The 14,939-nt window shown below is 45.4% G+C and overlaps 1 protein-coding gene across 1 annotated transcript in view; it reads right to left on the bottom strand.

Annotated features, from left to right (window-relative positions):
* Positions 1-414: 414 nt before the first annotated feature.
* The window catches only part of SRFBP1 (serum response factor binding protein 1), a 127,249-nt gene continuing 112,724 nt past the window's right edge, over positions 415-14,939 (bottom strand). Inside the window, exons 6-8 of the mRNA XM_044291125.1 lie at positions 7,265-7,381; positions 4,765-4,881; positions 415-1,196 (exon numbers count right to left, since the gene is read on the bottom strand). Coding sequence (XP_044147060.1) covers positions 430-1,196; positions 4,765-4,881; positions 7,265-7,381 — 1,001 coding nt within the window. The 3' untranslated portion in view covers positions 415-429. The remainder of the gene's footprint in view (positions 1,197-4,764; positions 4,882-7,264; positions 7,382-14,939) is intronic.

Here is a 14,939-nt window from a genome sequence, read left to right on the forward strand (position 1 = left end):
AGTGACTACAGAGAGAGAGAGAGCAGTGATACAGAGAGAGAGATGAGAGCAGCATGATACAGAGCATTGAGACAGAGAGCAGTGAAGAGAGCAGTGATACAGAGGAGAGAGAGAGGAGAGCAGTGATACAGAGAGAGAGAGAGAGCAGTGATACAGAGAGAGGAGCAGTGATACAGGAGAGAGAGAGAGAGCAGTGATACAGAGAGAGAGCAGTGATACAGAGATTTCTTGGTCATTAAGCATGCCCACTAACGATAATTTTATGACTAATATGAATGTTTCTCAGGTATTTACTTAGCCATAATGTGACGCTTATGTGATAAATGGCCATTTGTGCCCAATAAAACACTATCATATGGCATTGCCTCCTACCGTCCACATGTATTTTTCAAATTTTTCCGGTGTAAACAGAAGCCTTAATGCTGTGTCTTACCTTTTCATATACGATGACTTCTGTTCTGTTAATGTTGTGCAAAAGACAGATTCCAGTTTGGCATTCTTCGGGCCTGTGGTCGCTTTCTTCTCACCTGTGCCAATCCCACCAGCAAAAACAAAACCAGCAGGGAGTTTGTCTTTCTTGACCAAGTCAGCATTTTTGCTTGATTTTTTCTTTTTGGTTTGTCTTACTTTACCAATGAAAAAATCATCTTCGCTGTCACCATCACTGTCCTCAAAACCAGATGACTGCTTTAAAAACCTTTCTTCTGTACTGTCGTCAAAGTATTCCTTATCTTCTTCATCTGAATCTTCGAGATCACTAGAATCAGATTCATTTGTAGATGCCACTTTTTGGTCAGTGATACTTTGTTCAATTTTCTTTTCGAGTTTTTGGGTTGCTTCGGGATTTTGCCCTGTTTCTTTATCTGAACTACTTTGCAAGTTCTTTACAGCCGGAACTTCTGGAATGGCTTGTAAAGCTTGTGGTGTGGGTGGAGAAATGGGCTCTTCATTACTGTGGTCACTAGCTGTAAGATGGGTCTCTTTATCTACTGTTTCTAGTACGGGGCTGTCCACAATATTATTCTCCAGTTTTCTTTCAATAGTTTTCCTTTGCTGTTTTGCGTTGCCTTGTTTTGGCTTGTTCTTGGCTTCTTTTTTTACGCTTTCAGCAGGTTTGGGGGGTAAAGAGGGCTGTTCTGGTTCAGTTTCTTGTTCAGATTGGTTAATTCTGGCCTCTTTAAATGCCATAATTGCATCTACAAAAAAGAATCAGGAGATTTTAAGGAATCATGATTAGAATTATGCTTAGGTAACTAGTTTACAGTTCACCTATGCTTATGTAATGTAAATGTACTAACTAAATGTACAGTAGATAAGTAAATCTCCTGTGTGATATTGAATCATTTAAGGAAGGCTACACATTGAAGCAGGGGTGGGGAACTGCTGGCCCACGGGATCATTTCATGTGGCCCCGACTACCTGCCAGAGCACATAGTGCAAATGCTTCAATTATGGAAAAGGTCAATAGCATGCGGGAGGCGCAGGAAGGTGAGAACAGCGCTGCATTGGCTGTACTCACCTTCCCCGGTCTTTTTCCGCACTACACTCTGTATGTACAGTGTCAGGACGTAGTGCACATAGGCAAGCACTGTGAGCTGTCATGTCACAGTACAGCATGGCAGGAGGGTGAGTGACTCTGCCAAGTGACAGCACCGTTCAGAGCTGGAGAGGTATGTTTTTTTTTTTACGTCTGATCTGAGGTCTGATTATGGGTCCAATATGAAGTTTAGGCTGGGGGTCTGATGGGAGGCTGATCTGTGGCTAATGGAGGCTGGAAGGGTCTGATCTGAGGCTGGAGGGTCTGATGGGAGGCTGATCTGTGGCTAATGGAGGCTGGGAGGGTCTGATCTGAGACTGGGGGGTCTAGTCTGAGGCTGATGGACGCTTTGGTGGTCTGATCCGAGGCTAGGGAGGGTCTAACGAGGGTCTGATGGGAGTGAGATCTGAGGCTGATGCAGGCTGGGGGGGTCTGATGGGCGGCTGATGGAGGTGAGGGGGGGGGGGGGGCAGATCTGAAGCTAAAAAAGGGACAAAGGCAGGGTGAGTGGAAGCTGGGTGAACATCTCTCTGGACCCCTCTTGGATGAGCATGGCTGCCATTAATGCCAAATTAAAAAATAAAGAACCATAATATTCTCAAAAATGTTACTGCTATATTTGGTCAAAATGGTGCCTGTACTATATACAATATATATATATATATATAGTGTAGGCACCATTTTGTCTTGCAAGAATACAGCACTATGGATTTTTTTTTATTGAAGCGCAACTTACCCCCAAGTCAGATATATGTTTGACCAAATATAGCAGTCAAATTTTTAAGTTGAGGATCTTGTATGGCCCGCAAATTATATCCAAATGGCCCCCTGCAGCAAAAACACACGCCTGCATTAAAGGAAAACTCCCACAAGTTTTCTATAAATGCACATTAAAGGGGTTGTGCCAAGGATAGGGAATAATTACTGTATTTTCCGCCCTAAAAGACGCACCGGCATATAAGACGCACCTAGGTTTTTGAGTAGGAAAATCAGAAAAAAAAAATTTTTTAACCAAAAGGTGTGCTTTTGGTGGGTTTTGAATTAATGGTTGTCTGTGCATGACACTATTATGGGGGATCTGTGGATGGCGCACTGTCATGTGGGGGATCTGTGGATGGCGCCGTTATGGGGGATCTGTGGATGGCGCTGTTATGGGGGATCTGTGGATGGCGCTGTTATGGGGGATCTGTGGATGGCGCTGTTATGGGGGATCTGTGGATGGCGCTGTTATGGGGGATCTGTGGATGGCGCTGTTATGGGGGGATCTGTGGATGGCGCTGTTATGGGGGGATCTGTGGATGGCGCTGTTATGGGGGGATCTGTGGATGGCGCTGTTATGGGGGATCTGTGGATGGCACTGCTATGGGGTGGGAGATCTGTGGATGGCATTGTTATGGGGTGGGGGGGATCTGTGGATGGCGCTGTTATGGGGGATCTATGGATGACGCTGTTATGGGGGATCTGTGGATGGAGCTGTTATGGGGGGGGATCTGTGGATGGCACTGTTATGGGGGATCTGTGGATGGCACTGCTATGGGGTGGGAGATCTGTGGATGGCATTGTTATGGGGTGGGGGGGATCTGTGGATGGCATTATTATGGGGTGGGGGATCTGTGGATGGACCTGTTATGGGGGGATCCACAGATCCCCCTCATAACAGTCTCCCCTCTCCACTCACTGACGTGCCTGCTCTGCCTGCTTCATTCATAAAGTGAGCGGAGCAGGTGCTCGACGTCAGTGAGTGACGTTACTGCTGCCGTCCACTCTACCTGCTATTGAAGCTTGTTAGTAAGTGCTGTGGGGATACAGGGGAACATGGGAGAGCGCAGCGTTAGTTAAACTTAATAACAGGATAAGGATTCATGTTTATAAATACTTCGGTGAGCGGCGGGGCCCGGTGTAAGGGCCCTGCCCCTAGTTCTGGACTCCAGCCCCTCCTCTCTCCCGGCTCATACATCGCAGTCTGCGATGCAAAATGAAAGCATTCACCCCATAAGACGCAGGGGGATTTTCCCCCCACTTTTAGGGGGGAAAAAGTGCGTCTTATGGGGCGAAAAATACGGTAACTGATCGATGGGGGTTTGACCACCAAAAATGTGGATCAGTGAATTATCCCCTATCCTTTGGATAGAGGATAACTTGAAAACGTCACAAAACCCCTTTATGGATATGGTCATATGAAGCAGATTTTCTGCTGCAGATTTTACAGCATTTTTACTGTGGTTTTGGCATATTTAACCCTATACATTGCAAAGGGTGAAATCCGTGGTGGATATCCGTAGCATAAAATGATATGTTGAGGATTTAAAATTAAGATGTTATGACTAAGGCTACGTGCACACGACCATATGTGTTTTGCGGTCCGCAAAATAAAATGGATGACATCCGTAGGCCATCAGTTTTTTTTGCGGATACATTGTAACAATGCCTAAAAACGGACAAGAATAGGACATGTTCTATTTTTTGGGCGGGGCTATGGAACGGACATACTGATGCGGAAAGCACATGGTGTGCTGTCCACATTTTTTGCGGACCCATTGAAATAAATGGGTCCACATCCTATCGCAAAAAAAAATAAACTGACATGAAACCAAAACACATGAAGTCTAAGAGCGCTTTGCACGCTCGAAACAAGTAGGCAACTTGGATTTTAATTTTGCACTTAGATTTTAATTTTTCTGTATGTCGCAAATAAAGTTATTCGATTTTTTTCTCACTTCGCATTCTTTGCAGATCTGATGCGGACCCATTCTTTAAAAGAAAATGCAACACAGAACCGTTTTGCTGACACGAATAGGCATTTGTTACATAGTGCGGGACCTAAAGAAGGGGAAAATCCAGGATGCGCACAGCTGGTATCCGTGTTTTGCAGATCTGCGATTTGTGCACCGCAAAACAGATATGCCTGTAAACACCCCCTTAAAGCATGGCTCTGCATCTCAAAAGATAGTACATGTCCTAACTTTAGTCGCATCTTGCAGATCGCAGACCCCTTGAAGTCAATGGGTCCAAATGGCCAGTGCGTGTGTTTTACGGATCAGCGGTTTGCAGTCTGCAAAATGTACACGGCCATCCCAAAATTGCTTCTGTGTTTTTTTTTTTGGGCAAAGTATAGGAAATGTTCTGTCTATTGCGGAATGGAGAAACGGATGCAGAAAGCACACAGACATCTACAACATTGTTCTCCAGTTTTCTCTCAATGTTATTCCTCTGCTATTTTGCCTTACCTTGCTTAGGTTTGTTCTGAGCTTCTTTTTTTACACCTTTAGCAGGTTTGGGCTGTTCCGATTCCGATTCTTGTTCAGATTGGTTCATTCTGGCCTCTTTAAATGCCTTAATAGCATCTAAAAAAAAAAAACAACGAAAAAATATTTTAAGGAATCATGATTAGCGTCAGTGTAGGTAAGTACTGTAGAGCATAGTTCATATCTGATTAGGTAATGAAAGCGCCACAGTAAATGTGCAAATTATGCATATAAGTAAAACTGCTCTGTTTGATACTGAATCATTTAAAGGGGTTTTCCAGGATTTTAATATTGATGACCTATCCTCAGGCCTGCACAGCCTTCTCATCAACCAGCTGACCCGGAGGGGTGTCGGGTGTTGGACCCCTGCCATGAATCTGCCTACTGACAGCGCCGTTCAGAGCTGGAGAGGTATGTTTATTTATTTTTTTACAACGTCTGATCTGAGGTCTGATTGGGGGTCCAATATGAAGTTCAGGCTGGGGGGGTCTGATGGGGGCTGAACTGAGGCTAATGGAGGCTGGAAAGGTCTGATCTGAGGCTGAGGGGGTCTGATGGGAGGCTGATCTGTGGCTAATGGAGGCTGGGAGGGTCTGATCTGAGACTGGGGGGTCTAGTCTGAGGCTGATGGACGCTTTGGTGGTCTGATCCGAGGCTAGGGAGGGTCTAACGAGGGTCTGATGGGAGTGAGATCTGAGGCTGATGCAGGCTGGGGGGTCTGATGGGCGGCTGATGGAGGTGGGGGGGGGGCAGATCTGAAGCTAAAAAAGGGACAAAGGCAGGGAGAGTGGAAGCTGGGTGAACATCTCTCTGGACCCTCTTGGATGAGCATGGCTGCCATTAATGCCAAATAAAAAAATAAAGAACTTAATATATAATATTCTCAAAAAAGTTACTGCTATATTTGGTCAAAATGGTGCCTGTACTATATATAATATATATATATAGTGTAGGCACCATTTTGTCTTGCAAGAATACAGCACTATGGATTTTTTTTCATTGAAGCGCAACTTACCCCCAAGGAGCTATATGTTTGACCAAATATAGCAGTCAAATTTTTAAGTTGAGGATCTTGTATGGCCCGCAAATTATATCCAAATGGCCCCCTGCAGCAAAAAGGTTCCACACCCCTGCAGTTTTGTATAAATGCACATTAAAGGGGTTGTGCCAAGGATAGGGAATAATTAACTGATCGATGGGGGTTTGACCACCAAAAATGTGGATCAGTGAATTATCCCCTATCCTTTGGATAGGATGGATAACTTGAAAATGTCACAAAACCCCTTTATGGATATGGTCATATGAAGCAGATTTTCTGCTGCAGATTTTACAGCATTTTTACTGTGGTTTTGCCATATTTAACCCTATACATTGCAAAGGGTGAAATCCGTGGTGGATATCCATAGCATAAAATCATATGTTGTTGATTTAAAATGTAGATGCTATGACTAAGGCTACATGCACATGACCGTATGTGTTTTGCGGTCCGCAAATTGCGGATCCGCAAAAAAAAAAAAAATGGATGACATCTGTAGGCCATCATTTTTTTTGCGGATACAATGTAACAATGCCTAAAACGGACAAGAATAGGACATGTTCTATTTTTTTTGCGGGTCTATGGAACGGACATACTGATGCGGACAGCACATGGTTGAAATTAATGGGTCCACATCCTATCGCAAAAAAAACTAAACGCACCCGAAAACAAAATACAGGAGGCCTAAGAGCGCTTTGCACGCTCGAAACAAGTAGGCAACTTGGATTTTAATTTTTCTGTATGTCGCAAATAAAGTTATTAGATTCTTTCTCACTTCTTCTCATTACTGTATTTTCAGTCCGCATCCGATCCGCATTCTTTGCAGATCTGATGCGGACCCATTCTTTAAAAGAAAATGCAACACAGAACCGTTTTGCTGGCACGAATAGGCATTTGTTACATAGTGCGAAACCTAATAAAGGGGATAATCCAGGATGCGCACAGCTGGTATCCGTGTTTTGCAGATCTGCGATTTGTGCACCGCAAAACAGATACGCCTGTAAACACCCCCTTAAGGCATGGCTCTGCATCGCAAAAGATAGTACATGTCCTAACTTTGGTTGCATCTTGCAGATCGCAGACCCTTTGAAGTCAATGGGTCCACAGCGAGAAGCGGGTGCAAATGGCCAGTGCCTGTGTTTTTACGGATCAGCGGTTTGCAGTCTTCAAAATGTACACGGCCATCCCAAAATCGTATGAATTCGGCCTTAATTTCACCCGACCGTATTTATTTTGTGGTCTGCAAAACGGAGATCCGCAAAATATGGATAATGTCCATGTAATGTCTGTATTGCTTCTGTGTTTTTTTTGGGTTTTTTTTGGGCAAAGTATAGGACATGTTCTGTCTTTTGCGGAATGGAGAAACGGATGCAGAAAGCACACAGACATCTACAACATTATTCTCCAGTTTTCTTTCAATGTTTTTCCTCTGCTATTTTGTCTTGCCTTGCTTAGGTTTGTTCTCAGCTTCTTTTTTTACACCTTTAGCAGGTTTTGGCTGTTCCGATTCCAATTCTTGTTCAGATTGGTTCATTCTGGCCTCTTTAAATTCCTTAATGGCATCTAAAAAAAAAAAAAAAAACGAAAAAATATTTTAAGGAATCATGATTAGCGTCAGTGTAGGTAACTAGTGCATAGTTCACTTCTGATTAGGTAATGAAAGCGCCACAGTAAGGGCTGTGGCATCCGCTCCGTGAAAGAGTGCCAAGACCTGATGCAGACTGCAGAGGCACGGAGCATTAACATGACTGATAATGCTCCGTGCCTCTCTGTGATCGCTTTACTACGAAATCACAGTGAGATAAAGTTGTCACCGTGATTTTGTAGTAAAGAGATCACAGAGAGGCACGGAGCATTATCAATCATGTTAATGCTCCGTGCCTCGGCAGTCTGCATTGGGTCTTGGCACGCTTTCACGGAGCGGATGCCACGCTAAGCATCTGCTCGTGTGAAACAGCCCTTAATGTGCAAATTCTGCATATAAGTAAAACTGCTCTGTTTGATACTGAAACATTTTATTAACTTTTTTTTTCACTTAATTTTTTGTCCCACTATGGGACTTCAACATTACAGGGTCTGATCCTTGTTTCAATACAGCACAATACATCTGTATTGTGCTGTATTGAACGGTTAGTGTCTTACACTGTAAGACGCTAACAGTTGCCAAGGAGACCCAGCCTGGGGGCTGGGCCTCTTAGGCTTCCATAGTTAACAGGCCCCAAGCCTCGGCATGGCTTGGGGCTGCCATGGCAACGATCGAGTCACCGCCACAGCACAGCAGGGACCCGATCCATCAGGTGAGGGAGCGCAAACCTCCCATATGCCGCAGTCAGCGCTGACCGCGGCATATGAGGGGTTAATCCACCGGCATCGGCTTGCTAAAAATACAAGTACAACTTGTCAGTGTCGCTCTGCCAACGCTGCTGATGAATTTGATTCACTAGCAGCCTTGGGAGCAAGCACGCAAATGCAATGGGCAGGATTAGATCATCCCAGCGCGCTTGCCTGTGCTTTCAGTCATACTAACAGGCACTGCCTCCCCCCTCCCCAGAAAAGAAAGTTCAGCCTAGCGACCAGAGGCAGCGCCTAAAAGGAGGAGGTGAGACAACCCCTTTAAGAAAATACTGTAGCTAAGCAAGCAATGCTCACTATTAATTTTTTACTGCAGTATGTTGCTTGATAAATATAAACACTTTTCCCAGAGAATAAAGCAGGATCTGTATAGGAAAACAGGTCTGACAAGAGGCAGAATTTATATACAGTCAGGTCCATAAATATTGGGATATTAACACAATTCTAACATTTTTGGCTGTATACACCACCACAATGGATTTGAAATTAAACGAACAAGATGTGCTTTAACTGCAGACTGTCAGCTTTAATTTGAGGGTATTTACATCTAAATCAGGTGAACGGTGTAGGAATTACAACAGTTTGCATATGTGCCTCCCACTTGTTAAGGCACCAAAAGTAATGGGACAATTGGCTTCTCAGCTGTTCCATGGCCAGGTGTGTGTTATTCCCTCATTATCCCAATTACAATGAGCAGGTAAAAGGTCCAGAGTTCATTTCAAGTGTGCTATTTGCATTTGGAATCTGTTGCAGTCAACTCTCAAGATGAGATCCAAAGAGCTGTCACTATCAGTGAAACAAGCCATTATTAGGCTGAAAAAACAAAACAAACCCATCAGAAAGATAGCAAAAACATTAGGTGTGGCCAAAACAACTGCTTGGAACATTTTTAAAAAGAAGGAATGCATCGGTGAGCTCAGCAACACTAAAAGACCCAGAGGACCACATAAAACAACTTTGGTGGATGACCGAAGAATTCTTTGGCGCCGGGTACGTGGGATATGTATATGAGGGCTTGGGAGAATTGGTGTACCGTTTTGGGAGTGGGGAATGAGGAGCTGGAATTGTCTTTATTAATGTTTTTGGGCCATTGTAGGGAGCAAGGTTGGTCGGTTAGCAAGGTTAACGGATCCATGGCAGGGTTGGCGTTTGGCTTTAAGGCTCGGCGTATGGTGGATGTTACAAAATCCTTTTTGGTGGTGCAGGCTTTAAAAGGGTGGCAGAGGATGGGTGCGGGGGTGGATGGGAGGAGGCCGGTGTCGTTTGGGTTGTTGCTTCAGTTGGGGGGTTTGTAGGTTGGAGGGGGAAGTTCGGTTGTTTCGGTTGACGTTTTTTGGGGCGATGCGTGTGGGTGAACTGGTTTGTCCGTCGGTGAGTAGGGTGGGGGGACTTTTGAGGGAGGATGTTGAATTGTTTGCGGATAGGGTGGAATTTGTGATCCGGCGGTCAAAAAAGGATGCGTTGGGTAGGGGTCGGAAGGTGGTGCTTTTTTGGGTTGAGGGTTGTGATGTGTGCCCGGTTCAATGTCTACGGTATTATGGGGAGGGGTTGGGAGGGCGGTGTCCGCTCTGTTGGTTCATGCAGATGGCACCTTTTTGTCTCGTTTTCAGTTCTCTGCGATTTTCTATAAGTGTTCGAGCCGGGCGGGGTTGGATAGGGAGGGGTATTCTAGCCACTCCTTCAGGATCAGGGCAGCAACGGAAGCGTCAAGGTTGGGCCTGGGTGAGGATGTTATTAAGCGGATTGGACGTTGGGAATCGGTGAGGTTTAGGTCGTATGTTCGTTTGGATCGCCTATAGTGGACAGGGGGCAGATGTGTTGAGGGTTTGTTGTGTTGCGTGCAAAAGCTGCGGTATTGTTCTTGTGTTTTTCTCATTGCAGATGCGGCACCCACTCTGGTGTGGATTCTGGGGCATTCTTAAGTCTTCTGGGGGGCTGTCCGGGCAGCAGTTGGGCTTTGACAGGGAGTCTACGGTGGTAAGGTGTATTGGGCGAAGGGGTATGGTTTGGAAGGGGGTGTTGCCTGAGATTCATAGGTTTGTGAGAATGGATAGGGCACCTTATGTGTTAGTGGTCCATGCGGGGGGCAACGATCTGGCGGCAAAGACTATCCGGGAGCTGATTAAGGAGGTTAAGTGGCATTTTTTGCGGTTGTGGTCATCGTTCCCATGTATGGTGACCGTGTGGTCTGATATTGTTCCCCGGCAGGTGTGGAGGGAGGCTCGGTCAGTGGAAGCCGTGAATAAGGCGCGGGTGAAGGTGAATAGGGCGTTTTATGGCTAGGAACGGGCGGTGGTAGTCAGGCATAGGGAGTTGGAGGCTGGAGTGGGGGGCTTTCTGGAGGTCGGACGGTGTGCACTTGAATGCGGTAGGGCTGGATATGTGGAGGATGGCATTGAGGTGGCCCTAAGGTTTTGGAGGAACGCCCGGAGTTGAGGTGGTCAATTCCGGTAGTCGGTGGCGGTGGGGGGGGAGGGCTTCCTTGGAGTTGGTCACGGTGGAATCTGAGGACATTGGGTGGCGCCCCATGGTTGGGGCTGGACTTCCAGGTGGACCGAGCGGTTGTGGTGAATCGAGGGGGGTCATTCGGTGGTGCCTTCGAGCTAGGGCTTACGGCTGGGAGGGGGGGTTATAGGTAGGGAGAGGGGTTAGGATAGGTCAGTTCGAGTAAGGGGGGGTGGAGTTAAGGGGTTAAATAGGCAGGGAGGAAGGCGGCATGGCGCCATTTTAGGTGAAAAGAAAAGCTCCCACCCACCCTTCCCTGTGGTTGGGGGAATGGGGTTGTAGCATGGGGAGGGGTTCGTTGGGGAGAGAACATGTCACGGCGGCTTGTGGCGGTGGTCTTTGGAGTTGGTCACGGTGGAATCGGAGGACATTGGAGGCAAGAATGGCTCACCAGCTCGATGTTTTTGGCGCTTCAAGGACCTCCCCCCATTGGGGATTATCAGTATTAGGTTATGGTTATTTTATAATTGTTATTTAATAAACGGCTGCTGTGGCCATTACATTTCCAGTTGGTGGTCCGAATCTTATTGGGATCGGGGAATGGAGTGTACTAAGGTAAGTGGATGAGGCGAACGATGCATAACCGATACCCCCGTCATGAAGTTCCGGTCTAATATACAGGTAAAAACCATACAGACACTTTAGTAAGAAGCAGTTTAGTAAATGTATTAATGCACATTTATACATTAATTCCCCAGGTCAAAAAGAGGGGCACTTGAGGATCAATAATGGGACAGAGGGACTTAGGTCAGAAAGAGGAACTGTCCCCCCCAACAGAGGGACACTTGGGAGGCATGCGTCTGCACCATTCTAAAAATGCAGCTTAGGCCCAGTTCACACTGCAGTGATTGTGAGCCAATATCAGGAGTGGAGTCCGCACAGAGATAAAGTATAATGTCTGCACCTGCGCTGAATGCTGTCAACCACCATTTTCATTGCCATGGACTCAACTGCTGGAGTCAACTGTTTAGAAGCACAGTCTGTGCGAGGGGCCAAGAACTGGTGAGCTGCACCTAGTGATGAAGGAGGGATGGATTTTCTATGTCAGCGCCCTGCAAAAAAAATGGCAGCGTGTGCCAATGGGTACCATATAACCGATGTACTCTCTATGTAACAGGGACCCCACAGAGCAGCATACAGCGACAAAATGCGGAACTACACTGCGCAGTCCTAAGCGGCAGAGACTCTGCCTGAGATTGATCCAGTTTCCTATGTCTGTCTTAATCTCCTGTGCACCGGAGTGAGATGCACCAGATATATGAAGAGGCAAATGACTCTTAATAAAATGACACAGCTCAGGTCCTCCGTGCTCCAGAAACTGAATTCTACGCCCACTAGGAGCTGGATTAGACATTTTAATTTATACCGGTTTCTGGTGTAAATTATAGTAAATCTGGTGACGGCTCCTCTCCTCCCCTTTTTGAGACACTTGGGAATATGGTCAAGAAGCACAAAAGTCACATATTTTGGTACAAATACAGCATGTGCCATAATTTGCGCTTTTTACCACCATTATTGTACACAGATACACTTCATGATGCGTTTTTTTTTTTCCGACAAAAAGCCAGGAGGGGATCCAAAAAGAAGAAAAATAATAATAAAATATCAGGGAAGTGAAATATAAGAAGCTAATAATCTAGAAGACATAACAACCATTGTAGATACTGAGCAGTTGGCAGGAAGCAACATGGCAGCCAGGCTGTGGTGATGTCACAGTGCAGTGATCTAGAACAGGTTCCTCTGTATGACATCACAATGTACAGGAACCTAGAAGACGCCTCTGCACAGTCATCTCTGCGCCATTTTCTTTACTTTGGCTCTGGAAGAGTGAGCTAGGTTTAATTTCTAGTGTTTGCTTCCTGTCCTTTTTTTCCCTTGATTTTTTCCTCAAGGCCCAATAATATCAGGGCCACTTGAGGACATTTTCCTCAGTTATAGACATCCGGCTCGGGAAACCAGACATGGGATCCCGGGAACTTCGTCAGCTGAACGCAGACAACAACGCGTGGCTTAGTCGGCCCCAGAACGAGGGTAAGTGACACATTGAATAAAAGCTAGACAGTCTTTGCTTTCATTATCTGTAGTAGGGACAAGTAGTCTAAACTCCAACAGGACACATGGGTGCAACTATGTCATCTGGTGATAACCAAGATGTTAAAGGAGTTGGACATTGAGTAGTTAAAGGGGGGAATTTATCACGTCCTGCATGTCCCAGAATAGGAATCTGAGACTTTTTGGAGCTTACTTGCACATATGTTTTGATACATTTTGCATTTTAACTCCACTCACTCAAGTGGGTGGGAGGGTTAGCCTGTGTAACTGATTTAAGATGGATTCATCAATGGAGCCTTTTTTAAAAAAAAATAAAAAAAAAAGTCCCAGAATGTCTCAATCTTGCTCCAGTGAAGGGGGTACAGAAAGTAGGGGAACATCTCAAAACAGAAATGTTAGACATAAAAAGGCACCACATTTATTAACCATCTTGTGATATTTCATGAATTTGACCTAAACCCAGTAGTGTTTGTTGATGTTATGCTCCATCTTCTACTTTTTAATGAGGTACGTTGTCTTGTTGGGCAGAGGTCCTGTACATAAGATGACCACTGATGAAGGGTCAGGTGACTAGACACATCAATCAGTCTCCTCCATACAAATACATGGCATCTGACATCTGTATTTGCACCCCTGTGAGTTTAGTGCAGGTGCCGCTCATCACTGCTCCCATTGACTTCAATGACAATAACAGTGACAAGCACTGGACTCTACAGTGGTGGCCGTGCAATGTAGTTTCATCTGATTGGTGTGGGGTATCCAATTACTGCAAATCAGCTATATATGGCCTGTCCTGAGGATAGGCCATCACTTAAAAAAAAGGCTGGACAACCTCTTTAACAGGAGCCAAAAAGTGACTTACTAAGTCACTATGTCCAGGCTACAACAGCAGAGACATTTAGACAGATACATATTGGATATATAGATAATTCTTCATATCCTTGCTCTTTTAGGTCAGACTATTATTCTACAAAGATTAAGGTCAGCTCAGAGAAGAGCTCAAGACACACAACATCCTGATGTCTCTGGGTTCAGAGCTCCTCCGTGGCAATTAACATCTGCCAGGGAGAGAAGCCGCTCTCCGATAAGACCTGCACCAGCCCAAGACCCCCGACCATCTGAGGGGAGCAGCTGGGAGAGTGCTGAGGCCACCACACCTGAATTCCACCATCCTCGGCCTATACCACCAAGCCGCAGGACCAGGGAGATCCAGCCACCCAGGAGGTCTCCCATACACTCTGTAGAACGCCTGTATAACATCTTAATTCAGCTGCAGAGGATGGGCACCATGAGACCTCAGGCCATACCACCGCCAGAGCCCCCAACACCGGCTCCACTGGGTGTGCCCCACCAGCCTCCACCAAGCTGCAGGACCCAGCAAATTGGAGCTCTCCCCACAATTACCATCAAAGCGGAGGAGCCACAGTCATGTATAATCTGCCTGACTGATTTCACTAAGGGCGAGCAGGTGACATCTCTGCCTTGCGGCCACATTTACCATCACGCCTGCATCACTCAGTGGCTCCAGAACAACCGCAGCTGTCCCCTATGCCACAGGGTGGCTTTTAACTAAGCACAGAACATCTCCATCTTCTGTTACAAACCACCAAGACAGAACACAGCACGGTGCTCCAAGGGGGCGTGAAAACTGCTGTAAGAGTGTTTGGAGTTTGCCCAGGTAAGTGACTTTTACATAACGCAAAATATTCATAATTTTCCCACCAAATCCAGTTGTAGATTAAAAACATTTTTCTCCCATATATACACACTGTATTTTATACTATATTAGAAAAGATCTACACATGTCCTAACTAGAGTTGTTGCGATACCAATTTTTTGATTCGGTTTCGATACCATGAAAAAGTATTGCGATACTCGATACCATTCGATACCACGCGAAAAAAATAAACAAAAAAAGCCACGTGCATTCCTCATTTTTAAAAATGGCGAATCGCGCAGTTTTTATTTTATTTTTTCTGTTCCGGCATTCACCACCTAGATTTTTTTAATATATTTTAATAGTTTGGACTTTTCTGACGTGGCGATGTAATGTGTTTATTATTTATATATTTTATATGTGAAATTGGGAAAAGGGGGTGATTTATACTTCATATTTTAGTGTTTTTTTTACACTTTTTATTTAATAACTATTTCCCCCTTAGGGGCTAGAACCTGGGATCTTTCATCCCTTGTCCTATTCACCCTGATAGAT

The sequence above is a fragment of the Bufo gargarizans genome, chromosome 1 (genome assembly GCF_014858855.1).
Source record: "Bufo gargarizans isolate SCDJY-AF-19 chromosome 1, ASM1485885v1, whole genome shotgun sequence".
Lineage (NCBI taxonomy): Eukaryota > Metazoa > Chordata > Amphibia > Anura > Bufonidae > Bufo > Bufo gargarizans.